Here is a 20,775-nt window from a genome sequence, read left to right on the forward strand (position 1 = left end):
TCCCACTATTCACCATCTTACTCTTGGTATCCACAAGGGAGAACTTAACAAGTCAGTTGAGGGCCAGCGAGCAATTGCCATTAGTGTTTTCCTTTGTCTGCTCCTGGCCTCCTTTGTGAATGTTTATGTGAGGTTTGAGAGTATTTACTTAAGAATATAATTCCAGCAGGAAGGCAATGGTGTACACCTTTAGTCCCAGCACTCGGGAGGTAGAGGCAGGTGAATCTCTGAATTTGAGGACAACCAGGGATACACAGTGAAACCCAGTCTTGAAAACAAACAAAATCCCCATTGGGACAAGACGTTAAGTTTCTAGTCTTCATTGGCAGAGAGTGGCTTGGGACTTTGAGGAATAAGTAGGTTTGCTCAGGTTGGAGCTTAAGAAGAAAGTGTTTCATTGGGAATTCCCTCTGTAGGGTATGGTCAGTGACCCTTAGGAGCAAGAGTGTCTGCTTTTATGCTATAGGTCCTCACTATCTGTTTTAGTTCCTTTTCTATTACTTTGAAGAGACGCCATGACCAAGGCAACCTATAAAAGAAAGCATTTAATCTAGGGCTTGTGTACAGTTTCTGAGGATGGGTCTGTGACAGTCACGGCGGGGAACATGGCAGCAGGCATGGCTCTGGAGCAGTGAGACAATAACCCTAAGTCAGAGAACGAGGGGGCTAACTGGGAATGATGTGGGTTTTTTTAAAACCTCAAAGCCCACTTCCAATAATATACCTACTGCAACAAGGCCACACCTCTTAGTCCTTCCCAAAAAGTTCCACCTACTGCAGAAACAAGTATTCAAACATCTGAGCCTATGTGGGCCATTCTCATTCATGCCACCACATCATCCATCAGTTCCTAACTTTTGGTAAAGTCTATTATATCCACCAGCCTGGAATCGGAGAAAGGTGATTACTTACATAAGGGAGAACACATACCACAAACCCTTGTACTGGTGGCCGCACCAGAGTATAATCAGTACATAATTGTTTGAATTTTTTTTTGTGTTATTTTGAGACAGGGTCTTACTATGCAGTTCTGGCTGTCCTTGAAGTCACTATGTAGACCAGACTGGCCTTGAACTCAGAGATCTGCTTGCTTCTGCCTCCTGAATGCTGGGATTATGGGATTAAAGGCATTCATTACACACTGTTTAATATTATGTTTTTCAAAGATTAAAAAAATGTGGTTGTGTATGGTGGTAAAGGACTTAAATCCCAGCACTCAGGAAGCAGAAGCAGGCAGAGCTCTCTGAACTGGAGTATCCTAGGCTACTAAGTGAGTTCCAGGACAGCCAGCACTCTGTTTTACAGAGAAACCCCGGTTGGAAAAACAAAATACTAACAACATAAACGTGTATATATGTCTGTTGGCACTATTTTTTTCTATTTTATTCTTTATTTCTTATACCTCTACCTCTGATCGAATTCCCCAATACTAGATAGGAGAGAAAGAAGGTTAGAAGGGAATGGAGGTATAGCCTTCTTTAGACTACTTCCTGCTGATTAGAGATGCCTTGTTTCTTGGGGTAAGTATAATCTTGGTCATCAGAATATCCAGCAATAGAAAATATAGTGCAGAACGAACCAGCAGCAAGGGTAGCAGCAGCAGCTGTCACAGGTAGGCCATCTCAGGGCTCTCCCATTTATAACCTCTCCAGAGTCCCCAGAGTTAAACTATCAGCAGCTGGCAAAGATCATGCCCTTGCTAGTGCACCGGGCAAATCATAATCACCTGCTGTGAAGCAGCCTCTTATCCCACACCTGGGATTAAAACAAAAAGATATTCACACAACCATAGCTGGGTTTTTAAAGGAACCAACACTCACTCCATATGTCTATATGTGGCATGTGTAAGTGTGAATGCAGATACCCACAGAGGCCAAAGGGTATTGGGTCCCTGGAGCTGGAGTCATGGGATGTTTTGCTGTGTGCCTGTGAGCTGAACTCAGGTCCACTGGGAGAGCAGCAAGCACAACTGTTGAGTCCTCTCTCTCGCCCCTAATACTATGTTTGGAGAGTCAAGCTGTCCCAACATAGAGGAATAGAAGATACTTGGAGGTTACTAACTGGTTGAGAGAGTTCTAGAACAAATGACCAATGGCATCAAAGACATTTCAACCTTCATCACTTTACCTCATCCTCCAGTCCCCTACCCAAATTCTGCAGAACAGTGGCCTTTCCAGGGTAGGAGGTGGAGGATGACAGGCTAAAGCAGTAACAGTGTGGTACCTACAGTTATGTCTCCAGATTTATTAAAGGGAGGGGAGAATAGTGGAAAAGAAACACTTTCCAGAATCCCCAACCTAAGAAAATACTAAACTTCTACTTAGCTATTAACTCTTTTGACACCACTTCCTATGGAATAGGTGATGGAATCCTGTGTACTGTTCAGGACAGACATCTCGACAGCAGGAGCCACTGGACTGGTCTGAGCCCTTCCGCAGTACATGCCTGTGTTTTATAATAAAATGTCCTTCCTTGGTCCATGTGAATGAAACCAAGCACAATTAACACAATGCTGCTTATTTGTGTTTACTCAAACAAACGAACCAAAGTCAAACCAAACCCTGACATCATCGTCTTTGTTTTGAATCTTTCCCATAGTCCTACACTGGTGTTTTCCAAATGGGCTATGTTGACATTAGCAATTAGTATTCACCAATTAATTTCTGGGTGAGCACTGGCAATAGAACAGGAATTGTGTACGAAATCATGTCTGTCTGCTGAATTCTTACCTCCACGAAAACCTCGAGGATTCTACATGTTACATTTATTTTCTCATAGCATTTAGGACAAAGTAAAAAAAAAGAAAGAGAGAAGGGGTTGGGGATTTAGCTCAGTGGTAGAGCGCTTACCTAGGAAGTGCAAGGCCCTGGGTTCGGTCCCCAGCTCCGAAAAAAAGAACCAAAAAAAAAAAAAAAAAAAGAGAGAGAAAGAAAGAAATGCAATTAATGTATTTAGAACTGACTTAAATTGTATACATGATAAATGTATCTAGAATAATTTAAGCAAATTACTTGTCAGCTAATGACCATATCCATATTGTCTGGGTAATGGACCTCATTAGTAAACATCTACTTCTTTTCAAAGATTTTTATTAAAGGCATCCACTACCATGCCAGACAAACACTCTTTATCATGCTGTATTCATCAAACACTGCAAAGTCACTTTGCATAAATTTTTTATTAATACTTCCTTTTCATAGCTCAAAAAAGATATTACAGATTATTCAGCAAAACATCTAAAACAAAACGTCACCTCTACAGAGATAGCCAGTGTGTAGACTTTATTACATAGGCACATTCTTTTTAGAGTTAACTGGTTTTACATAAAACGAGCCACAGTAGTGCAAGAAGTTACACTGAGTGGGGATGGACGACGAATAAAGGAAGTCAAGGTAGTCACTGGACCGCGGGTTCAACCACCCGACACCATGAAATTCATATGGACGTTACAGAAATGGAGGGTGGGGAGGGACGCTCCTCCGCCAATCCTTCTCTCAAACACTGATCCTGATTAGCCTTCTGAATGTGGTAAAGGGTTGTCCAGTTTCTGTTGGCGAGTGAACATAAAGATAAGTGAATGCTGGCTGAAGGGGAGAGGGAGCTGTGACACTCGTGCACCATTCCTGAAGACCCTTAAACCCAACAGGCTGATGTTGGGAGCGGAGGGCTCATCCGTGTTCACAGAACTGGTGCTGTCGGGCCTCCCGATCAGCGCATGGGTGTGAGCAATGGCGGCGCTTAAGGCTTTAGCCACGGTATGGCTAGTGTCCACAGTGAGAACTGGGGTTTCGTCTGAGGCAGAACATGGGAATGAACCAGGAGAGGATGCTGGAATTCCATCTGACCAGTTAAAACTGATCTATTCTGTCTGAGTAATTAGAACCCCCCAAAGAAACTAAAAGCATATTCAGACACACCACACAGAGAAGCTATTAAGAAAAAAATAAGTACATTTTTATGTACAGCGACTGGCCTTTTCTCTCATTTGCTATAATTGCAGATGGCTCCAGATTGGCTTGTTTCCTCCTCTCTCCTATGGTCTTTCCCATGGAAGACTAGCCATAGGTTCCAGACCATTCCAGCATCCTGCATTCAAACATCTTTAACGTGGAGGGTTGGACCTACCCGTTGAGGTATTCATACCTTGGTGTCCACTTGGATACTCACTGAGGTGTATTCACACCTCAGTGTCGAGTGGGAATTCGCCTTTTGACCCTCATATTCCACTGGTATTCTGAGGTCAAAGGCAGAACATCGTAGTGGGGACTGGGGGGGGGGGGGGCTGAGCAGGAGAAAGATAAACCAGCTGATCTCAACTTTCCGACTTCAGACTTCTTGGTTCTTAAGCATAAGAATCGTAAGAATCATACTGACCTGGGACATCAACAAGATGTGGCAGGAAAGGATAGTTTGTGAAACAATCCATAAAACCATTGCTGGGAAACAGACAAACACACACACACAAACAATCCCAAGGAAAACGAGCCCAGTGCTCTCTCTGTTGTCTCTGGAAACCAAGATGACAACAAGAGGTCAGTTAGCAAGAGTAACTTCCCCCATGCTTGTGCCCTTCAGACAGTCACAGAAAGGCCAGCTTTCCTTCATGAAGCCGTCACAGCATGACTAACAGCTAGGAGCATCTTAGTGCATGGCCTCTCGTCCACAGGGAAGCTGGCTGCTAACAGTACTTTAAACCGCACCTGAGCAATCCTGGCAGAGCAAAGACCCCTGCTGTCTGTCCCCGCTATGCCCCCTTCTTCCCTAATAGCTTCTTACTGGAGACAGCCTCCAGTTCAGGTTATATTAAATTCGGTGGCCAATGCTATCTTCCAACTCTTTTCATACTGAAATTATTTTCTTTAGTCTGATGTTTAGTAGTTTTTCATTACATCCACCTTTTTATTTGCCTCTTTCCAGGTTCTGCAGAACATAGTACTACTGAAATTTTCTACTTTTATGGCTTGGCATTGCAAGTTGATATATGCATGCTCCCCACATCCCCTTTCAACTCTTAAAGTACAGGACTGGACTTTCATTAGCAAAGTGGCTAAGGCACACTAGAATATAAAGCTTCCATGCTCTTGCTTAGACGACCTTGGGGATATTACTAACCCATTCATTTGTTCCTACACTTAAGACTTGGCCTCCTGTATCTCCTTCACTCTTAATCCCTTTAAAACACAATTATGAAGGAGAAGAACTAAAGCTGATCTCCTTTCCAAAAAGCATAATTAAAATGTGGTGATTTGAAGGAAATTGGCAAAGCCACACTGGTCATGTTTAGAAAACACTCATCAGAACCATAGAGACAATACACTGACCAATGTTATATATAAAATGCTGTCATGGTGGTGGTAGCGAAGTGTTAACACAACATTCATTTACTAGACGGTATATTTTTACTTAATTTTTTTGTTAATTTCGATTGGATTCTCTATCATATTCTAATCTAATCACAATCTCAACTTTGGAAATGCTAGGGTTAATCTGAACCAACTGTTCATAGAAGAGATAAACTTGCCACCTTTTCCTAGGGGAATCTGTAAAGGTATATTGGATGACAGTGCTTCCTCCTCATGATAATTAATTCTAAGACCTTTAAGGCAGAAAAAAAAAAGTCAGCTCATTCTCTTGTTTTTCTACCCTTAAACTGATGGTAAAAATATTAATCGGCTTTGAAATCGTGATTTCCCCTGTGAGCACCAGCCTTCCTGTCTCAGACTCCCATCTCCTGTGAGGACACGACATGCGTGATAGCACTGGTCCATGGTTACAGTTGGGAGGACAAAGACCTGACCCAGCAGGACTGGCTGCGTGCTCCATCAGATGCGAGCATCTTCCATGAGTCACGGGCGAGGCAGAGGCTCCCCGTCTGCTTGATTGAATCAATAGCATAACCGTGGACAGCCCCTGTGCCCCCGCACCGCTGAGTGTAGAGTAGAAGTGTTTCTTGATATGAATAAGTGGCACTGTAGGTCAGACTCAGCCACACATTAAGCGTCACCATCCTGGCACTTGGATGACACTGCAGGCAGGGGTCAAAGCGGAGCAAAGTGATTACTTAAGTCCTCCAGGAAATAAAAGCGGCTTGCTAGCTGTAAGCAGAGAGTAAGTAGTCTCAGGGTCCAAGTGTCAATAATTTCCATGTATTTAACGAGCATATTTGATTTAGACGTATTGAAAGCGGCCGAGCCCTGCTGGCTCGCACTTGTTATAGGCATTTGAGTCACAATGACTAAAACAGTTTTAGTCGCTACCACGTTTCTCAGGAACGGAGTTTCTAGGGACATAAACTCTTGATCTCAACTGTGTTTCTAAGCAGAGATTAGTCTCACTTCAGATAAGAAGTCTTCTAAATTAAGGGACACCCATGAGGATAAGGCCTCACAGTAGATGTGAGGAGGTCTCGGGTAGATGAGGAAACAAGTCCAGAGGATAAGGAAGAAGGGGCTAACTTTTCCCAAGGAGTAACCAGCATTGTGTCAACAAGAGGGGCTTCAGGGATCTGCCCTCTAAATACCCACCACTCTTTTCTGTTGTTGTTTCTGTGGTACTGGGGGTTGAACCCAGGACCTTGTGCATGGTAGGCAAGTTCTCTCCTACTGAGCTACATGACCAGACCTCTTGTCTGATATATTGGAAGGCTTATTTACTTTTTGTCCTGTCTCACTGTAAAGTTGAAACAGAGAAGCCCTAGACTTAAAAATAGCTTTGGATACTATGTGACAACTGATGTGTCCTAATTGTATTGGTAAAAATCAATCCTTTTTCAAAATTTTATGTCGTTGATAACAGATTTAGATTTTTTTTTTTGTAAGCACAGGAAAATAAAAGTTGAGGGCCGCTGTGGCAAGCATACACTCTGCACATGAAAAGGGTGATTTGCCCAATTCCAGTTTTTAGGTAGGTTTTCAGTAAGTTCTGAACTACATTTCACCTCCTTACATGTTATCCATATGACCCTAAGCGCAGTAGAGGTGAACCAAATTTGATGGAACCCAGAGGGTGGTCTATACTTAAAAATTAGTGATAATTTGCTTGCTAAATATAAATAGCACAGAGGGGATTTTTTTTTCACCTTTTGATTAGGGCAAAACAAAAACAAAAATCTAAACAGTCCAGGTGAAGCACCAAGGCAGGAAGAATTAAACCAAGGGGGTGGGAGGGACAAGAGAAAACAGGTGCTGTGCATGTTAGCAGCCCGGGCAGGGCTCCTGGCACAGGGCTAGGCCAGGGAAGACCTTCCCTATCCTGCCGACTGCCCAGCCTGTTGGTCAGCTGATCTCAAGATCGTTAGCCTTACAGTGGAAATGACATGGACTTCAATGACTGAGTTCTTCTCGAGAGCTCCACTGCCCTCCAACAGCACAAAAAAAACCCACAGAGGAAAGGCTGTCTGGAGCTAGCCAGCCTCATTCCCATCAAGGCTGTTTGAATAAGAGTTTTCCTGCCATCTTGACCACTCCAGTGTGATAGTCCCTTCCGGAGCACCTGGGATAGGTGGCTCTGTTGACTTTTGGGCACTAGCTGCAGCAGGAAATCTTCTTGACCCTCTCAACTTTAGAACGCTTCTTTCCTAGGAGATTCTTATACTGAGCAAACATCTGTCATCTGGAAAGTTCTCTTCTGTTCCTATTTCTTTTTGCCTTTGAGGTTATGCTAACTCCTCTTCTTTCCCTAGTGCAGCAGAAACCTTGAGTTGGTTATTGGCTGTTCTTTCATTTCCCAACTTCCCTGCACTCCCTTCCCAGCTATGCCCTCTGTTCTGCAGGAGAGCTGCCCCCTGTTCCTTATATAACCAGGATCGTCACAACCCTGGTCACCTGCTTGTGGATACGGTCGACTTATTAGTGTCACCCCTAAAATACAGTAGCCATACTTGAATGTAACCCTCCATTCAGGCATGCACAGGCCAGTGCATCATGCACAGTTGTTAATGACCTACCACCACAGATAGAAGGAATTAGCCTTGAGAATAGCTGTGGATCTATCCCTGGTTCAAGACTGAACTCAGCAAGAAAACATTTCTATATGGACTGCTATTAATATCAAGTCTCCCTAGTTCTCATCAAAACACACACACACACACACACACACACACACACACACACACACACACACCCCTCTATACTGAAAGGGTTGCATTTGAAAAACTCAAAATACAGGTCTTCTCATGTGGGCCTATGTAGCTTGTCCTTTTCATTCCAATCTAATGCTTAGAGAGTTAAACACATGGTTCAAAGCACTGCCATGATTTCTAATACCTAGATCACTAGATAGGAGCTGAAAAAAAAAAAAAAAAAGCTTGAATCAGTTAGTCCCAAACTGCAGGCATTTTCTACTTATTTCCATATATTCCCCAAGTCTGATAAAATATGTACTCAGTCCCCTCACTTTTTTCTTCATGAGAGCAATCAACAGAGTACAAATAAGCAGGGGTGGGGGAGCAGGGGGCAGGGTGGGAAATGTAAGGAAAGGGATGCTGGCCTGAGTCTGGGAATCAGGATTTCATGGTCATGACACTGGGAGACCGGCTTTCCCCAGCCCTACACTGGAGCCTTCTGCCTTTTTTAGTTTGTTTTTTGTTTTTTTGTTTTTTGTTTTCTTCCCAGATAGGGTTTCTCTCTGCAGCCCTGGCTGTCCTGGAACTCATCCTGTAGACCAGGCTGACCTTGAACTCAGGAATCCATTTGCCTCTGCCTTCCAAATGCTGGGATTAAAGGTGTGCGCCACCACCCTTTTGAGCTTTCACAATAGTGTAACTAACCAACCTCAGAATTCGGGGTAAAGCTCATCCAAACTCAGCTTTTACAATGATCTTTTTAGCTTAAGTTTCCTCTGAATTTTGAGGGAAGAGATGTGTAACAGTCATTGTGTATGAGGTATGAAAAGAACTTCCAAGTGTCTCTTTTACGCACACGGAATTACAGTCATGCTGTGTTTCAGGAATTAAAACTGACCAGTGAGAATCTGGCATATTTTATGATCGAAGCTGTCTTCCGAACTAAATATAAGCTTACATTTAATGCTCCTTTTAGGTAAGAAAAATAAGTTCTGTTTTTTTGTTTTTAACAGACTGTGAAGCCAATTTAGTCCATTTGTGGAATTAAGCTCCAAACCTAAATTTGAAAATATCAGATGGAGCCTTTCCCATCATGCACCATATTTAAGACAGCAAATGGAGAAGAAGTTGAAAGAGTGTTTTGATCTTGAGCAATCTAGAACCAGAAGGGAAACATTTGGGAAACCTCTGTTGCAGAATGCCCATGTTTAAAAACATGGAGATATCTAGAAAAGCAGGCCCAAAGAAATGGCTTTGGAACTTCCTGGAATCTTGTACAGAGGGAGCAATAGAGATGGATTCTTAATAAACTTTCAGGGCTATTTTCTCCAGAATTTTACAAGTGACATGTGAGTACTGGGGGCAAATTGTGCCAACACTGATGCTGGCGGTTCTTTCTGGGTTTCTAATAGTCACCACAAACCACATACCAGTGCCATGATACAAGCAGAAAACAGACAAGGAGGCTCAATACTTGGTAAACTCCAGAAGCCAGGTGTGCCACGTACTTCGGGCATGCTCAGTGTCAAGGGGCCTACTGAAGGCAGCCCCCCTCAGGATTTCCTGTGACCCACAGGTAGGTGCACACAGGAAACGGAGGTAGGCAGCCCCCAATGTGGAGCAGCCGCAGCAGGTGTCGACTTAAACTTGAGTTATTCGGGGAAGACACCCGGTTGCGAGTCAGCGGTCCTCAGTTCCTTGAGGTGGGTCACTGTCACTGTACCCCACATTCCTTTGGGTTTTCCAAGTCCTCTCCCTCAAAGTCTGGCTTCAAACTCTTTTTTTGTTCAATTTCCACCTGCCAAAAGAAAAGACGAAGAAACTGTCAGGACTAAGGGGAAGCGAGAGGAGAAGCACCCCGGAGGTCCCTTGGGATTGCCCGGAATTTTGTGAATGTTCTGGGCATCTGCCACAGAGGAGCACCTACTCCTGAGTATCCCAGGATCCCCGTGGAGGTGTGGCATTCCCCTTCTTCATGGTCCATCTGGAAAATTCTCATCCATCCTTTGTCTCACAGATTTGCTCAGATATTACCTTTGCTGCCCACTCAGGAGGGAGACCGAGTTTCCTCTGAATATATCCACTGTCCCTGTCTCCACTATTCCATAGGTTCATGGGATAAGGGCAAGATCTAGCTGACTTTATCCAATGGTGTGGGATTCTAGTAGGCAACTGACAATGGTTTAGAGAACCATTTGTAGCTGACCTCTTAAGCACCTCCAATTACTTCATTTAAAAAAAATGTCTCTAAACTAATACGTATTGAAACGTTTATTGTTCTATTCTATCTCCTGCAAAATACTGTCCAGAAGTTGCTCTTTTGGCTGGAGAGATGGCTCAGTGGTTAAAAGCACTCACTGGATGCTCCTCTGGAGGGCCTGAGTTCAATTCCCAGCACCCACATGGTGGCACGCCACTGTTTGTGCATGCATGTGAGAGAATATCCACACACATTCAATACATAAATAAAATCCTTTTAAAGAGTAACACACCCTGACTACAGCCTCTGGTAAGTTGGGAAGGGACTCACTCCTTTGCACTTAGGGGTCCCATAAGTGCTTCTCATCACTGCACGGAATGTTAAGCCTCTCCCTTTAGAGGCAACAACTGAAGGTAGCTTACAGCCATGGTTGTGGGGAACTGCTAGTTTTCCCCTGGCCACAAGATGGGGCATTCGTTCTTCTTGGTAGTTAAAGAAATAGTTTTCCATGATACAACTAAGAAAATATTTAAAAGGAATAATAAATTACATAAATCTGTGGGAATCATTATATGTAGGAAATGATCAAATGACTTTGCGAAACCTTTCACCAATGCCTTTCTCTTCCCTCTTCGGAGCTTGATCTACCAAACGGCTACCTCTGCGGGGAATTATCATTTTGGTGTGTTGTAAGCCCTTGCTTCATGGAGATATGCCTATAATCTTCACAGGCAGGAAAGCAGAACTTGAAGTTGGGCTGAGCTACAGGGAGGGATCCTGCCTTCAGACACCCCCGTTTCCCCCCAATAAAAGCAGCTCTCCAGCTTTGACTGCAGACACCTCCCACGTTCCCCATCCCATTGTCACTGTGAAAGGGCTGGCTTTTAAGTTTGCCCTCTTACTTACAGTGCCTCACACCAAAACAGGAACCCTGTCACAGACGGGGAACAAGTATCACTTGGTCCGACTGTTCTTTTTGTTACTATTCATGATGTCTCATCAGCCCCTTAATTTTTTTTTTTTTTTGGCCTAGCCTCTCTTCTTACCCACGAGAGATCATTTCATTAAACAGAGCAGATTCATCCACAGCTATGAATGTGAAGTGCCTTGATATAAGAAGCATTTGCTGGAAGGCACGAGGGGAAGCTGTGGGGCTAACAAACGGATGTGGAAACATGGGCCCGAAGCCCTCCTGAGGCTACCTTGTAGCTGTAGTGTGCGGAATAATTGACCCACTTCCTGACATCGGGCTTGTCTTCCACAGAGATGGATCTCACAGCTGCTTTGGAGGCAGACGTCGTGGGCATGCTGAACTCGACGTTTACATGATTGGCAAATCTGGAAGGCACTTCCCGGTCAGAGCCAAGTTCAAGGTGGCAAAAGAAACAGTGTGGGTGGCCAGAAGCTGTAATAGAAAGAAAGTATCCAGAGGTTGAGTTCGCTAAGGAAAAAATTAAAAAGGAAAGGAGGCTAAAGAGCCCCGCTGGTAATAATGGAGGGCTGCCGGCGCTGCACCTGCTCGCTGAGGGTCCAGTGATAAACTTCCCCTGGGCGGACATCAGGCTCCGTGTGCCCCGGACCCTTTCATCCAGTCCTCCTGGTAACCACAGCCTGGAATTCCAGCCTGTGGAGGCTGGACAGATGGCTCAATGGTTAAGAACAATGGCTGGTCTTCCTAGGGGACCTAGTTTCGGTTCTCAGCACCCACAAGGCAGCTCACAACGAAAAGTGAAAGCAAACAAAAAAACAAATGGAAAACAAAACCCACAGTGTTTTTCTGACTGTTTAGGTCCCAGAGCTGTGCAGACAGCAGGAACACTGAGAGAGAGGCTTGACAGCGGAAGAAGGAGCAGCTGAGATTAGATTAGCACTTGGCACCTAATAAAACATCGGTGACAGCCGCCTGCAGCAAACTGCTTTCCTGTAAAAGATGAATTCCCCTAATAGCATTTTATATTTTCCGAGGTGCCTCGGGCATGTTTCTGTGGGTGGGTGACATATGAAAGTGACGGATTTATAGACAGCACACATGAAACTGGGGGACACAGTGCACTGGACCAATGCTCTCATCTGGCTGAGGGTTCTGTGCATAAAGCAAGCCGCCACGGGTCACAGCAAAAAGTCTTACAGCTGGGACTGTGGACCCCTTTGTCTGAGTCATAATTTCATGGTCCCCAAACATGGAGACCAGGTTGCAGGATGGCAGTGTGGAGATGAGACATGCACAATGACTACGGATAAACTGTGATGTGGCTTTGACCAACGGTGTAACTCTTTCCTGCCTCTCAGAGTCAACAATTTCAATTTCCTTTATTGCTCTGGGCAGGATTTTCCCATCTCGGAGAATCAGGAGACACACACCCTCTCTCCGAGGAAATCACTCCAGAGTGAGGCATTTGTTTTTCACAGATGTAGCACAATTTAATGGTTATTTCTAAAGAATAAGGCTAGGATATTTAACTGAAAAATTTGCACTGACTTTTAGGAAAGGAACCAAAATCTCACTCTCACTCTCTCTCTCTCTCTCTCTCTCTCTCTCTCTCTCTCTCTCTCTGACACACACACACACACACTCTCTCTCTCTCTCTCTGACACACACACACACACATTCTCTCTCACACACACAACTTTCTCTCTCACACACACTCTGTCTCTCTCATACACACACACATACTCTCACTCACACTCTCTCTCACACACACACATTCTCTCTCACACACACTCTCTCATTCACACACACACACACTCTCTCTCACTCACACACACTCTCACTCACACACACACACACTCTCTCACACATACATTCTCTCTCTATCACACACACACACTCTCTCTCTCACACACACATTCTCTCTCTCACTCACACACACACATTCTCTCTCTCTCTCTCTCTCTCTCTCTCTCTCTCTCTCTCTCACACACACACACACACACACTCTGTCTCATAAGTGAGAAAAATTAGGTTTCTCCGACATAGTTAAGTCGATTGCATGGGGTCATACCACCATTAAGCAGCAGCGCCAAGAATAAAATTCAGATCTCACTGACTCCAAACCAGGTCCTACATACATGGTGAGCTGCTATGGAATGTGTTCACTACACTGTGGAAGGCCTCTTAACTCAGATAGAGACTTGAACATTTGTTTTTGTTTTTTCTAATTAGCTTTCTCTGACATTTCTGTCTGGAATATTGAGAAGTGGTTTCTCTGTTTAAAAGGTGACTTGCTTCTCTGACTGTCTCAGAGCGTACTCACGGGAACTCTGAAAGCCAAATCTTGACTTGAATTCCTAGCTTCAGCTATTTAATGTGTAAGTGTGGTGGACAGGTGGGGCTAAACCATTTTAAAATTTGAATAATTTAATTCATGGTTATAATAATAAGAACATCTTTACGTTATTGGGTCTTTCTTGATGAAACTTAGCATTAAAAATCAGATTGATGTTACTACACAGTGGAGTTTCACTCCTTTAATCAAGCAAGAAATTAACAGCTGGCACATCTTTAATTCCAGCACTTGGGAGGCAGAGACAGGGGCATTTCTGAGTTTGAGACCAGCCTGGTCTACAGAGTTCCAGGATAACCAGGGCTGCACAGAGAAACCCCGTCCCGACCTCCCTGAAGAAATTCTAATAAACTAATAACGAGTGTAATACACAAGCAGCCCGTCACTTGGCTTCAGCCTACTGAGCATTAAAGAACTATTTGCTGAACATCTGTTTGCTGTCTCTCTGCCCTCTGCCCATGGTCTGTTTCTTCTGGTGGCAATCCTTTTTTCTCTCTCCTTTAGGACAATAAACCTCTCCGGCACTATCTGCCATCTTGATTGCTCTGGTCACTTGTCAACTTGAGCCAAGTTGCCCACGGACCAAAAATGACTGACACAAAAATTGTCTCCATGGCTGTACTGAGTAGATGACCATTAGTTTCTGTGACTAGGGCTGCTTCAGAGCTTTCTTTTCTGATGTCTGATGTTTAACCTTTCCTCATTTCAATGATCTACTCATACCGAAGGCCTCTACTCCTACCCATTTAAGGTCAGCCTTGACTAAAATCCTCCTCGCAGTACTTTTGAGTATTTTAAGTCACTTTGATATTATTTGCACACATTGAGAAACTACACATCTGTGTTTCCAGGGTGTAGATTATTTGAGGCGTGTACGTATTCTGCTCATGTATAAAGAGGAGCTGTGGTATGAAGAAGAGACCCTTGTGTGTGTTTTTTGTGATTTCAGGTGAGTAATGTCACCTGTCAGATCTTAGCCTCTCCTCTGAGGTCCCAAGCTTGAAAGCCCAGTCCTTTCACACACAGTTCTCTCTTCCCCGGGGCTTTTGTGCCACAGGAGAACTCAGGGCTTCTCGTTTCCACTGTCAAGCGAGATGGGCCCCAGTGACTGAGGCAGCCAGCACATAAGCCCCGGGAGAAGAACCCAGTGCTGAGCAGGGGAGAGAGGAGACAGCCAGCACAGGGCTGAAGACTGTTTTAAAACCCAGCGTAGGAGCGGAGGGTGGCCGCCCCAGCCTCCAGCACAGAGGTCTGATTGTCTCCTCAGCTTGCATTGCCGCACCCAGTGTCTGACACAGAAGGCCGGTGTTTGCCTTCTCCCGGGCAGCCGCAGTTCCTCTGTCTATCTCATCGAATTCCATTTGAGATATGATAACGCAACCAAATCCACACTTGTAGCAGCATACCCTGGACGCACTGTAATAGTTTAGCAGAGGTACCATAAGAAAGCAGCGGTGCGATTTTCCTCTGACTAGCTAATCCACTTTCCTTAACAGATGGGCACGCTTTATTGCAGACAAGAGAAGTGGTTTAAGGGCTTGTGGGATCACAGGCTCTTTGCGGGCCACTGAGGTCACGTCGACATACTCCAGAAATAAAGCCGTTAGCACGGTTTTGCTTTCTCAGTCAAGAAGTTTTGCTAGTAACTGTCTCCTGGGCTCTCCCAGACACAGTAGCGAAGCCGCTGGCTGTGAGCAGGACAGCTAGGCTGGGAAGTTTGTTTGTTCAAATCAAACACTCTTTATTTTTCTGTCTGCTGGAACTTCAGCCCTTTGGACCCTGGTATCCTGGCTACTTAATCTCTTTTCCATCACGAGTCCCAAAACCAAACTCTGGGTCTAATACACCATGACCAACAGTGGCTCGTTGCGGAAGGCGCAGCTCTCACACAGACTGTGCCTATGCCTGGATGTACACTGACTCTTTCACCTTCATCAAGGGGATTGTCGTTGGAAGGATTCCTCTTCAGAACCCACATGTTCTGGGACCTGGGAATGAACTGCTTCTGGCACTAATACTAATACTTGCTCCTAGTCCTAATACTTCAATGGGTTCCAGAAGGAAAAACACTTCAACAGAACTTGTTGATGGTTGAACAAGTAAAATGTGTACACAGGGACCTGGATTTGGTGTCAGGTAAAAGAGGCAGGTGTGGGGGGTCTGCAGATAGTCCCGTGGCTGGGGTGGGCTGGAGACAAGGCCCAGAGGCTGAGTGCACTGGCTGCTCCTGCAGGGAACCTGAGTTTTATTCTTACCAACTGCATGGTAAGGCACAAACCTCTGTAATTTCAGTTCTATGGGATCTGAAACCTTCTTGTGGCCTCTGAGGGCAGTGCATGCATAGGGTGCACAGACATATGTGCGGCCCAAAAGGCCATACATAAAATAGTAAAATAATTAAAACAACAGAACGCATGAACCACCGGTAGGGAAACAAAGACATGCAGATCACTCGGGACCCTGGCTGAACTTGGCAAATGGAGTTCCAGGCCAGTGAGAGAATCTTTCTCCCAAACGGGGTGGCCAGCACCCTACCAATGGCATCTGATGACAGTCTCTGGCCTCTACACATATGTGCTTACACACACACACACACACACACACACACACACACACACACACACACACACTCACAACACTCTCACACACTCACACACATAACACTCTCTCACACTCACACACACATACACACACAACACTCTCACACACTCACACACACACTTACACACATACACACATTTGCACACACACACTCACACACACACTTACACAACACTCTCACACACTCACACTCACACACAACACTCTCACACACTCACACACACATTTGCACACACACAACACTCTCACACACTCACACACACTCTCATACACACACACACTCTCACACACATACACACTTACACAACACTCTCACACACTCACACACATACACACACAACACTCTCACACATACACACATTTGCACACACACTCACACACACCCACACACACATACACACTTACACAACACTCACACACTCACACACTTACACACACTCTCACACACACTTACACACACACACTCTCACACGCACTTACACACATACTCTCTCACACACATACACACTTACACAACACTCACACACTCACACACACATACACACACAACACTCTCACACACTCACACATACATATACACACAACACTCTCACACACTCACACACACATACACACATTTGTACACACACTCACACCCACACCCACACATACTTACACAACACTCTCACACATTCACACTCACACACACACTCTCACACACACACTTACACACACATACTCTCTCTCTCTCACACACACACACATTTGCACACACACACTCCTCACAGGAACATAAACACACGCACGTAATGCAGAAGCTGCCCTGGACAGCTATTTGGCCACAGAGCTGAGTAGTATAATGAATACTCCTTATGGGAGATGAGAATGGTAAGGCCGGGAAGAGATGAGGTATACTAAGTCATCTTGGCTATTCCTATACACGGACTTCTCTAGTCCCTTTCCCCCCTCCCCATCACCACCACTTCTACCATACGGCATAACCAATGCTACACACTGGCCTAGCAGGCCGTGGAAGGTTGACCCCCACCTCAGTCTCAGTGGTTGTTTCCAGAGACGAGGATCCCTACCTGAGTTCTTGTCTGGCAGCCGGTTTATCCTCCACACAATGGAGTTGAAGGCGTGCTCGTACTTGGCTGTTCCCAGAGTTACTCTCATGACGGGCTCCGAGCCAGAGGCGCCAGCGGAGCCAAAACTTGCCCCCCGGTTCACTTTGGCTTTCAAAGACTTTTCCCCTAGAACACTTTCCCTGCGGAAGTTTTTCACCCACTCACTGGGTACTGGGTAGCGAACCATTACGTTCTCACAGGGAACCTGAGTGAGAGGGTCACGGTTAGAAGAGAAGCCGGGAGACATCCTCAGCCAGCTCTGCACCTCCACTTCCGCCCCGTTAATGCTCGCTGCTGTCCTGAGGGTGAAGGGCAAGGTCTTCTCGGCAAACACGGTCCTGAACCTCATTAGCTCGAACCGGCAGGCATCCAGAGGGTTGAACAGAATGACCCGGGAACTGTTAAACACGTCCTCGTCCACGCACCCGTGGAAACGGCACTCGTGGAGCTTGATCCACTTGGTGGTGGTGGTGGGCATGATGTCCTGCCGGGAGACGATTTCGTTCCCTTTGATGAGGATGTCGTTGAGGCCCAAGCGGCACTCGGCGAGCCCAGAGAGGAAACTCAGTATGTGGATCCGTGTCAAGACGTGGTGCTGTAGGATCTGGTTGTCTCCTTTGCTTACTGTGCCAGAGAACTCATCTCGGATGTCCACTGTAATCTCCTCTTCGAGGTAGTTTAAGCCAACTGTGCTCAAGTCCATCGACTGCACTGGTAAATCCATGAGGCGGTCCTGAACCGCGTGGATGAAGCTCAGGAAGTCGTCGTAGTTGGTAGTGCCCAGTTTAATTACCTGTTCCCTTTCGGCTGCATGGGCCACAGCAGGCTTGGGCTGGTATTTCTTCTTCTCCTTGTAAGTGACCCGGTCTATCCTCAAGCTGTGGATCCTCCCATTCTCATCATAGTTTTGGAGCCGGGGTTCCGACACCTCGTGGCAGATCTCCAGCTTGAATTCCCGGAATGGTTTTTCTAGGCCTTGCTCGTAATACAGCTGCAGGTAACCACTGTCAGTCAGTTTGATGTAGATTGGTCCCCAGTGCCTGGAGGACATGATGTTTTTCTTCTCGGGGATTCTCAGCATCATTGGCCATCCATCCCTGGGCTGAGATAGCGCTGAGGTGGGTGAGGGCGCATCGGGTTCAACCGAGGCTGTGGGGTCGTCATCGGGCAGGGCTGCATTGCCAACGGGATCGGGATCATCAATTTGGAGTTGCTTGAGCTTTTCAATAGCGTCGGGGTGGGACTGGCTTTTGCCTGAATCATCAAAGCTGATGGCATCCTGGTAGATGACAATCAGAGAATCTCTTTGGCTTTTGCCCGAGGTACCGGAAATGGAACTGTTTTGGGAGCGCCGTTCCTGCTCTTCGAAGAAAGCACTGAACGGGTTGATGGGGGAGGGCTGTATGTCCTGGAGCGACTCATTCAGGAAAGGATTGGTGGCCCTCCAGGGTGGGGCCTCCGTGACAGAAGGTGGACGGTTTAAGGAGGATATGTCCAGCTTCTGAACTTTGGATAAGTTCATCAGTGTGCTCTTGGGACGGTCCCTCTTAAATGACCCAGTTGAGTTGAAAGGTACGTCTGGGCCAGCAGTTGCAGCAGATGGAGCATTTGGCTTCTTTGGAGAGGGGACTGTTGGCGAAGGGCAGCCGACTTCATTGTCTTCAAAGGTGACCCAGCTGGGGAAACGAGCAGTGGTCACCTGTGGGACGGCAGGATGCCCGTTCATGGCTGGACTGCCTGCCCACCAACTGATGGTCTCCATTTCTACTTCTTCATCTTCCTGGAGGGAGGAGGAATTGTCTGAAAGGGAAAGGAAAAGACATGAGGAGCTGCCCTGGGGAACCTCGGGGTTACGGGAAATTGAAATGGGGGAGGCAAAGGTTTATCTAGAACCCAGTGAGTTCCCAAGCAGCGTACCACGTGTCTCGAATGCATAGAGTTCCTTGTTTGCACACAAGTCTCGTGATTTTGCATGTGGCATATTGGAGGTGCCACCACATTAAAGGCAGTAAGAGCATGATGGCTTTGTCAAAACAGATGCACTAACATGTGAAACAGACGGTTTCTGCACGTAGCTCTAAGGTGTGTGTTCTTAGTTTATAAACACTGAAATGACTCTCCTGTGTGAAATGACTAAACTGATTCTTTAAAGAATAACTATATTCTTAAACAAACCCTATAGTCTATCAGTCATAATACCATGAGTACTTATCCTTAAAATAATTATGGCCTAAGTGTGATCCGTAAGTATGGATGACAACATGTTAGGCACCCTTAATGTGCGTGTAATAAATTCATTCACATTAACAATTCGGTGACTGTCAGAACATGGCACAAGAATGGAGTCATTCGAGGGAAATTCTGAGTGCTTGGTAAGCAAACTCCAAGAAAACAAGAGTCTTCTGACCTCAGTTTCCCCAAAACGTGGAAATGTGTATTTGTCCTCCTCCCAGGTGTAGCAGATAGGAGGGAGTTTACTTCAGCTGTTGGTATTCATCGGCGTCTATGGAAAAACACATTTCTGCCATATGCATCTTGTCCTTATGATTATATACTCAGGAGAACTTTACTCATGTGACCTTTTTTAACCCTTGGAGTACATATACACTTGTGAGACTTTAGTCTGCCTCAATTTTAGGCACCGTTCTCCCAGGCCCCTCTGCCTTTAGCGCAGTAAACTGGTGATGTCAGTTTACTTAAGCACACAGGGGAATATACCTAGCCGTGACAATGTTTACAAGTTTGTAGTAATATGAGGAAGAGTTTATGATATAATATCTATTTTTTCCATATCTAAATTTCCACCTCTGGTTATATATACTTTATAATTTAAGAAGTTATTATAAATAAAATTTTACCCTGATGGGGCCTTAAAGGAAGGAAATAAAGAATTTGGGTTTTAATAAGAGAATGATCCAAACTCGTGTAGCCTTTAAGTCCCTAATATGAAGAAGTGGTGGGAAGGAAGGCAGGCCACAGGCTTTTAGCAAATACTCCTCACTTTACTGTCTGGATGAGGAAAGAAGCTTTGATATGGTGTAGCTCTATTTTTCTAGGCGAGTGCGTGTGTGTATGTGTATGTGTGTGTTTGTGGGTGTATTTGTGTATGTGTGTGTGTGTATGTGTGTGTGCGCATGTGTGATGCCAGTCATTTGGGATCAACTTGAAACAGACACTTGGATTTTATGACTGTCATGCTCATCACATCCATCCGCACTGAACCAGCAAAGCTGCACACGACTGCACACATGATTGCACGTGGAAGGCATGGTTGGTGTGTTATCCATTCTTCCAAGGAATTTGTTCAAACTGATGGCAATTTCCTTAATTGAAAGAGTCATTTTGAAAGCCAGGCACGGTGGCATTTACCTGTAACTGTAGTACTAGGAGGCCGAGGAAGGAGTGCCTTAAGGAGGACATAAACATCTCCTTCAGATGTGCTTTTGTAGACACAGAATTGGTTTATTTCCTGGGGGAAAGGGAGTTGGGAGGAACAGCTAAGCTTACCCTCTGCATTTATGA

At 45.3% G+C, this 20,775-nt stretch overlaps 1 protein-coding gene across 2 annotated transcripts in view; it reads right to left on the reverse strand.

Annotated features, from left to right (window-relative positions):
* Positions 1-3,159: 3,159 nt before the first annotated feature.
* Ston2 (stonin 2) overlaps positions 3,160-20,775 on the reverse strand; it is a 142,077-nt gene continuing 124,461 nt past the window's right edge. For both annotated transcript variants that reach the window (NM_001135874.2, NM_001443985.1), the window contains 3 exon segments: positions 3,160-9,860; positions 11,465-11,667; positions 17,215-19,053. In NM_001135874.2, coding sequence (NP_001129346.1) covers positions 9,777-9,860; positions 11,465-11,667; positions 17,215-19,053 — 2,126 coding nt within the window. In that variant the 3' untranslated portion in view covers positions 3,160-9,776.

The sequence above is a fragment of the Rattus norvegicus genome, chromosome 6 (assembly GCF_021556685.1).
Source record: "Rattus norvegicus strain SHRSP/BbbUtx chromosome 6, alternate assembly SHRSP_T2T, whole genome shotgun sequence".
NCBI lineage: Eukaryota > Metazoa > Chordata > Mammalia > Rodentia > Muridae > Rattus > Rattus norvegicus.